Source organism: Mus pahari, chromosome 14 (assembly GCF_900095145.1).
Source record: "Mus pahari chromosome 14, PAHARI_EIJ_v1.1, whole genome shotgun sequence".
Classification (NCBI taxonomy): Eukaryota; Metazoa; Chordata; class Mammalia; order Rodentia; family Muridae; genus Mus; species Mus pahari.
This window is the reverse complement of record NC_034603.1, coordinates 36813619-36820936: the sequence shown is the minus strand read 5'-3', so window position 1 is coordinate 36820936 and position 7318 is coordinate 36813619. Positions and strand designations below refer to the sequence as shown.

General features: G+C 52.9%; 2 protein-coding genes across 6 annotated transcripts; one reads left to right on the top strand and one right to left on the bottom strand.

Annotated features, from left to right (window-relative positions):
* On the top strand, positions 1 to 1389 carry Rangrf (RAN guanine nucleotide release factor). Its single transcript, XM_021212072.1, has 5 exons — positions 1 to 214; positions 299 to 415; positions 584 to 740; positions 831 to 916; positions 1132 to 1389. Exons 1-5 carry the CDS (start codon positions 138 to 140, stop codon positions 1250 to 1252), a joined length of 558 nt encoding a protein of 185 aa, XP_021067731.1. The 5' UTR covers positions 1 to 137; the 3' UTR covers positions 1253 to 1389.
* Positions 1348 to 5606, bottom strand: Slc25a35 (solute carrier family 25 member 35). Of its 5 annotated transcripts, none has more exons than XM_029546560.1 (6): positions 5537 to 5606; positions 4692 to 5137; positions 3102 to 3167; positions 2533 to 2685; positions 2062 to 2196; positions 1348 to 1915 (listed from the first exon to the last, which is right to left on the bottom strand). In XM_029546560.1, exons 2-6 carry the CDS (start codon positions 5064 to 5066, stop codon positions 1742 to 1744), a joined length of 903 nt encoding a protein of 300 aa, XP_029402420.1. In that variant the 5' UTR covers positions 5067 to 5137; positions 5537 to 5606; the 3' UTR covers positions 1348 to 1741. The 5 variants fall into 5 exon arrangements, with proteins under 5 accessions (XP_029402420.1, XP_029402421.1, XP_029402422.1 ...); XM_029546561.1 differs by having other exon boundaries at positions 5543 to 5579; XM_021212066.1 differs by having other exon boundaries at positions 1357 to 1915; positions 4692 to 5598.
* Positions 5607 to 7318: the final 1712 nt, after the last annotated feature.

Sequence of the window (7318 nt, the reverse complement as noted above, 5' to 3'; positions counted from 1 at the left end):
GATCTTAAAGGTCCAATTGCTTAGTAGGACCGGAGGAGGTAGTGGCTGCTCCGGGAACACCAGGGGAAATGATGCCTCAAAGGCTCATGTAGGTTTCTTTAAAACCTCGCTAATGTCCAGACTCAAGTACTAGATCTATGGAGCCCACCAGAAACTGTCCACTGTTCGGAGGCGCCTTCTCCGCCATCCTCCCCACAGGGGCCATTGATGTGAGGTGAGAAAGCCAGCCTCCCCGGAGGCCGATCGGGTGGGTTACGGGGAAAAAGCCAGAGACCAGAGTGTCCCTGTCCTCCTCCAGTGACCTCCGACCGGTGCCAGACAACCAAGAAGTTTTCTGCCATCCTGTGACCGACCAGAGTCTGATCATAGAACTTCTGGAGCTGCAGGCCCACGTGCAGGGCGAAGCGGCTGCGCGGTGAGAAAGCTAGCCAACGGGAGGCCCGGAGCCGAGGAAGTGGGCGGGGTCTGTGGCTGGACGGTTATTCAGGACGAAAACTCCCAAGGGCAATAGCAGACCAGGCTCGAGGGTGGGGCTGGGTTATTCAGAGATTGCCCCTCCCTACCCCTGTTCCTCCCACGCCAGGTACCATTTTGAGGACGTTGGCGGGGTGCAGGGGGCTAGGGCTGTGCACGTGCTATCTGTGCAGCCTCTCGGGTTGGAGAACTTATCCCTGAGAGGCTGCTGTCAAGATGCCTGGTTCCTTTCTGGCAAGCAGCAGGTAGCTAAAGAAAACCAGCAGGTGAGGGCAATGGCGAATGGGATGCCCCCGGAGTCGGGGAGGGATAACCGCAGGAATCCTGGTTAAGCATGCTGATTCTGATCCCTTTAGGTAGCCAAGGATGTCACCCTGCATCAGGCCTTGCTTCGGCTGCCCCGGTATCAGACCGATCTTTTGCTCACCTTCAATCAGCCCCCGTAAGGACGAGAGAGCGGGTGGGAACCTCGCAATTGGGTCCCTACGACAATTAAGTTGTGGGTCAAATTGCTTCAAGGAAGCAGGAATAGGCCACAGGCTTGGGGGGGGGGGTGTGTGTGTGTCAGGGATTCCTGGTTTTCTGGGAGATAGAAGTGTGATCTTGCAAACCTCAAGCCGGACCATTTTCCTTCTCCCTCTATTCCCTTACCCTAAGGTGTCACAGCAGGTCTCTTGGCCCTGAAAATCTGTCATGTCCACCTTGGAGCCTGAGTAACTTTGAACAGCTGGTAACTAGTTTGACTCTTCATGATCCCAACCTCTTTGGTCCCCAGTAAAGAGAGTTGAAACACAACGTGCTACTGAGGACTCGGGGACCCAGTTCTGAGAGGGGGAGTTTCTTTCTGCTTCTTCCCTGGATGTAAACATAAGACACCTCCTCTGCAGAAATAAACTTGCTTTATGAAGAACATAATTTCTGTGGCTTCAAATCTAAGAGGACACCTGGGTCTCCCCAGTTCCCTTTGGTCTTGGAAGGGAGAGTTTAAAGCTGTGCACAGGAGCAGGGAGGGGGGCGACCCAAGAATGGCAGTAGAAATATACTTTGGAGTGATTGATTCAACCCTGAGATGGGTGTGAAATGTATCGGGGGGGGACTTGTGGAAAATTTTAAAGCAAGACCCACTCAGTGACTCAACCCTAGGAGAACAGAGGAGTGGGCGTGGCTGACCCCCTTAGGTGCGTTGAAAGGTCAATCCATCAGCAGTCATTATGATAGGAAGTAGTAGAGGCAGAGGTGCCCAAAGAGTGTTGATTTGGAGTGACTGTTATTTAGCGTATGTGTTGTAAAGGGAGCGCAGCTGATCCCAGAAGAAGAGGGAGAGGATAGTGTGGGGGCCGAGGCGAAAATAGGAGGCACCTATACCCTTGTACATGCCAAAAAAGCCCTCTGTCCGCGCTGTCTGCAGCAGAGCGTCCAAGATCCCCCGGTACATGAGGCCCTGGAGCACGTCAGAGAGGAAGGGAAAGCACAGGGGGTGCGTGTCAGAGCCCACCGGGGTCAGACACCTTTCCAGGCAGCGTTTGAGGATCTGCTTGCCCACCCCCAGCTCTCCCTGTCAGTCTCGACCCTACAGTACTTCCTTACCTTGCCTCGGGTATCAGTGGGTTGGTTATAAAGCCTTGTGCTGGCTACATCAAAGGGTGTCATTGCCAGGACTATAGCGACACCACTCACCATGGCAGCGGCCAGAGCCACCTTCCAGCTCTGGGGAGGGAAGATCTATAAGAAAGATAAAAGTTTTTTGGTTTTTTTTTTTTTGATTTTTTATCAACCACACAGTCGTTTAACTTTAGGGCAGGACGGGCCCTGCCCTGGGAACACAACTGGAAATTCTGGGAGCTTCTATAACATCAGAGATAACACAGTGATAAATGAAGGAGTGTGCAGAGGGCTCAGGTACCCCTTCTGGTAGGAGATGATGACAGCATCCTGTCTAAGGGATCACTGATCCTCAAGTGTTCCTACAGTTCCCTCACTTTTGAACCAGGGCCCACCTCCCCTTTTCCACCCTTGTTTCCCATTCCAGGGATGGCCCCACCCATTCCCAGGAAGTACCTCCCACTGGCTCAAGAGGTCCTTGGTAGATGAGAAGGTGCACAGCTGGGTAGAGGAGCCGATGACAACTCTGGGCAGGCCGCCCACGGCCCCACGCCACAACCCCACTAGACCATGTTTCTGGCCAATCTCGGTTAGTGCCTGAAACATGCCCTGGGGGGAGGGGAAGACCATGTGGTTGGGGTCCAGTCACCCCAGCATCAGGGACTACCTCCTCCTGTTAAAGCTGACAAGTGCTATGCACCTGTTGTCCAGACAGCAAGTCCAGTGTCGGCTTAGAGCCAAAACAGGGGCCCTCAGGTGTCTGCTGATACTCACCAACCCAGAGATGAGGCTAGAGGTATGGAATGGAGGACCTCAGCCGGTCAAGAGAACGGGGCAGAAGAAACAGGTGCAGGAGAGTTGAGGCACAAGGGATATGAGGGTCAGGATGGGCTCCAGGGTCTGAGAGAGTGGGGCTTGATGGGGTCGGGCAATGCAGTGGCTAGATGGAGTTGCCAGCTACCGGCAGAAAGTTGGGGGAAAATGGGGGAGATGGTCGGGTGCTCCATGGTTTGGGGAACCCTCACCTGATGCTTATACTGGTGCCCTACAGCAATTTCAGAGGCTGCCTGTGCCTGTAGGTGTGTCTTCACCTGGAGACAAGAAAGTATCACAGCCCGTGTCCCAGGGGTCACTTTCCCACCATGGAGACCAAAACACCCAAAGCCCTCACTCACACTTCCTCTAGGGTATTAAGCAACGAATATATTCTTTTAATCTGGTAATTACTGTTTTTCCCACTTAACAAATTGGTCATGAGGCTCTGTCCCTTGGCTGCAGTCCCAGAGGACAGACCTCCTAGGACTGCAAGGTGCCCCGCCCCCTCCACATCCTACTTCCCTTGGGGCTGGGGGTGGGGAGTGGAGATCGGAGGATGGTAATATTTCCTAAGACTTCATGTTAGGAAAGTTCTGGATGCCTTGTCTCTAATGCCAGCTCCCATTCCAGATCAGATCTCCAGCTGCAGCCTCCACCAGCCTCCCTGTCAGACTACCCAAGGGGGCACCAATTCAGCTGGTATCGAAGATGCCTTTGTCCTCAAATCTCATACACTAGGAGTGAGACCAAGTTGGCTCTCCTGTAGATCATCTCCTTAGCTTGATAAGCCTGGCCTAGTCGCAGTAACGAACGGCTGTGTGACCTTGAGCAGGACACCTACCATTTCTGGATCTCAGGCTTCCGACCCTTCACCCCTATCTGATAACTCACAGGATGGAACTGGGAGAGTGCGATTCTGTGATGCCCGGGACTTTCCTGACCTACACTTGGTGATGCCTGTTTCTCAGATTCCTCATCCTTCTACACAAAGTCAGCCTCAGTAATAAGACAATAAAAGCTACACCGGGCCTGGTGGCACATGCTTGTAATCAAAGCATCTGGGTGGCACAGGCAAGGGAGATCAAGAGCTTCAAGCCAGCGTGGGTTCCTAGTGAGTTTCAGGTTAGCCTTGGTCATAGCCAGGCCCTGTATCAAGGGAAAAGAGGGAGAGAGGGAGAGGGGGAGAGGGGGAGAGGGAGAGGGAGAGGAAGAGAGGGGGAGGGAGGGAGGGGAGGGGAGGGGAGAGGGGAGGGATGTTGTCAGGTGCCTGCTGTCTGCCAGGATCTATATGATCCTTTGACGGGTACATGTCATGTGTCTCCTTCAGTCATCTCAGCAGCTTCACAAAAGTCTATAATTATTCCTGTCTTATAGACGTGGCAACAATTAATGCTTTTCAAAACCAGGGTTTGAGTTCCAGGAAGTGTGATTCAAAGTTCAGTTGTAGGCCGCTAGGATGCATACCTGTTAACTGAAGCACCGAGAGGACTGAGGGTGGACTGTAGTTAGAAGCCAGGCTGGGCTACAAGAGCAAGGGTTGATGCTACAATATAGGGAGACCCTGCCTCAACAAACAAACAAGTGACACCCCAACTCAAAGGAATTCTCCAGACGCTAAGTCTGTAATCTTCAACACATTGCAGAGTCCGTTGAGTGTTTGGTGTATAAGACAGATCAGAAGGCCTTGAAGCTTGCCAGTACTTTCCTGTGCCATTTTCTGCTTATGGGGCACAGCACCCTGTCACCACCCTCTGCCAAAAGTCTTTTCTGAAGGCCCCAGACCAGACCCCTCTTCTTACCATGTAGATCGGGCTGCCCAGGTATGCTCCCACGACCCCAGCAAGGGCCCCAGCTGCGGCGCTGCGGACAGGACTGTGGATACCTTCGTGAGTGTGCAGGTAACCCCGAGACTCTGCCAGCCCGTAGGTGCCTAGCCGGATGCCATTCATCAAGAACTGGTACAAGAGCGCAGGGCCCAGGCCCTTCTGCAGGGCAGCTAGGCCATCCACCTTGCCAATGGTGAAGAAGGCGTGGAAGACGTTTCGGTAGTGGCGCTGGTAGGTGCCTGGGGCCTGCAGTTCTCCCTGCAATTGCATTCTGGTCTTCACAACCTCCAGGGGATTGGTGAACACACAGGCCCCACAGGCTGCCACACCACTCATTAAGAAGTCCATGGTAAAGGTAGAAACAGCTTCAGAAAGCAGGGATGGATGTCAGGACAACACCTGGCTTTTTGAAGTCCAGGCTGCAACAGGTAGAAATTTAAGAGAGCTAAAGTGTTTGGGTCAAATGTCAAGAAGTCAAGTGAGGTTAGAGGGAGTTTGGGGATCAGAAGGTAGCAATAGGAGAGAAAGAGGAGTGTAGTAGGGATGACAACAAGGCCCTGTGGACACGGGACCTGAGATCAGGGAGGAGCAGAAGTTAGAAGCTGGCAGGTGGGGATGCCTAGGCTGGGGGGGGGGGGACCAGAGAGTATCTTAGGAAAACGCGGAGTTACGAAATGGTAGCCGGAGAAGCAGGAAAAAGAAAAGCAACAACGGGAAAACCCGAAGGTGGCTCGGCAACAGCAAGAGGAGGGTCGTGAAGGAAGTTAGGATTCCGGCTAAGAATAAGCGTGGCAAAGTAGCTACGGGAGCTAGAGCACCTTTACCCGAGGCAGTCTGCAGAGGCCGGGCGGCCACTCTCGGGTCCTTGGAACGCAGCGCCAATGGGGACTCTCCAAGAGCTGCAGCCGAGCGCCTCAGCCAATCAGCGCAGAGCCGGCTCCGCAGCCAATGGGAGGCGCTGCCAGCGGCCGGGCCCTCGGCCTCCACTAAAACGGGTTGGGTTAACTCTCCTCGCCCCGGCTCCAAGGCATTAGGAGGGTGCTGGAGGCGGGGAGGTATTCTTGTTTTTTTTTTGTTTTTTAATCACTGTCCAGGAACTGGGGTGGGCCGGGATGCAGAGGCTGAGCGTGGAGGGTTGGGCAGCGACTCCTGTGGATGGCGGGCTCTCTGCGATCGTCCTCAAGCCCAGGTCATCTCTGTTTGGGGTTTGCCTGACCGCAGACACTCCCAGCGCTGTTCGGGTGCCAGGATAGTCCGGAAACTGCGGTCCCGCCCGCCGGGGCGACGGTACACACCTGCTGGACAGCACCCATCCCCTAAGGCCGAGTAAAGTGTTTGTAGGGTCTAGTACCAGGGTGTGGCCAGCTGCGGGCGCCCAGGGAGGGAGGCCTGAAGCCAGTCAGGGAAAAAAAAAAAACACCTTGATCTAATTAAGCTCTTGATCGTCACAATGACCTAGAGGAGGCCGGGCAGGTCAAGACAAGGATTTCCATCTCCTCCTCAGAGAGGCTTAGGTTACAGAGAGCAGACTTGTTCTTGTCCTTGCTTCATTCGTATGAATAATTATGAAAGAGCACTGCGGGGGGGGGAGGGCTGGAAAAGAGCTTAAAGAGAAAGCTTGGAGAAAGAAGGTAGGAGTTTAGGTGGCGTCATCTGGGCGGCAGGAAGAAGCAGAGGGCTCACCTGAGTCAACTACCCTGCTTAGCGCTGAATTCCGATTTGTATTTTCCTTCCTACTATATGGATGGCCGTGAGCAAGTTTCTTATCTTCTCAGGAACCCTTTGTAAAATGAGATAGTATCTGTGGGACATACTCCAAAGGAGAGGTTGCCCTTGTGTTACACGCTCGGTAATTTACTGGGAAGTCTGGAGTTGACAGAACTGTTCCCACTTCCCGCTGGAGGTCCCCACAGCTTTCTTTGGTAACATTCAGGTCAGGATGCACGTTGAGCATCTTCTGATGGCTTTTCAAGTTGTCCCTCATTCTACTTTGTTCCTCAAACATACCTATTTTTAGGAATACCTCAAAAACATTCCTATTGTTCTTAGCTAGCGGTTAATCTCCCTACTTCACGAGTCTGGAAACTCTAGAAGCCTGGGGGTGGGGGTGGGGGGGCAGATCTGAGTCTTAGGTTCTTTGCCAGACAACTTTGCTATGTGTAGCCTTTAGACGCCTCAAACTCAAAATCCTCCTGCCTCAGCATGTGGAGTGCTGAAGATTTCCAGCCCGCTGCCCTATTGGGTGATGGGGTGACACCACACCTGGTTTCACATCCTGAGCTTAAAGCCTAGTGTTTTCAAAAGTATGGTCGCTATCGAAGCAGCAGTGCCTGAGAACTTAGAAATACATCCAGTCTCGCTGGAAACTCCCTGAACCAGAAGAACTCTGCAGGTGGACCCCCACATTCTGTCTTTCACTAAGTACTAAGTCCCCCTGGGCGCTTAACATTCAGCGTTACTGGCTGACACTTTCTGTCTTTAATACCAGATGCCCTGACAATTGACAGATTTTAAGGTGTTTTGTTTTTGTTTTTTTGTTTTTTGTTTTTGGTTTTTCGAGACAGGGTTTCTCTGTATAGCCATGGCTGTCCTGGAACTCA

What these genes read in the sequence shown, in the direction of transcription:
- Rangrf (XM_021212072.1), top strand. Translation starts at nt 138, where the DNA reads ATGGAGCCCACCAGAAACTGTCCACTGTTCGGAGGCGCCTTCTCCGCC. An exon ending in ACAGGGGCCATTGATGTGAG is followed by an intron (nt 215 to 298) that starts GTGAGAAAGCCA and finishes GTCCTCCTCCAG; the next exon opens with TGACCTCCGACCGGTGCCAG. An exon ending in CTCACCTTCAATCAGCCCCC is followed by an intron (nt 917 to 1,131) that starts GTAAGGACGAGA and finishes CCTTACCCTAAG; the next exon opens with GTGTCACAGCAGGTCTCTTG.
- Slc25a35 (XM_029546560.1), bottom strand. Translation starts at nt 5,066, where the DNA reads ATGGACTTCTTAATGAGTGGTGTGGCAGCCTGTGGGGCCTGTGTGTTC. An exon ending in TGGGCAGCCCGATCTACATG is followed by an intron (nt 3,168 to 4,691) that starts GTAAGAAGAGGG and finishes TCTTGTCTCCAG; the next exon opens with GTGAAGACACACCTACAGGC. An exon ending in ACCTCTTGAGCCAGTGGGAG is followed by an intron (nt 2,197 to 2,532) that starts GTACTTCCTGGG and finishes TCTTTCTTATAG; the next exon opens with ATCTTCCCTCCCCAGAGCTG.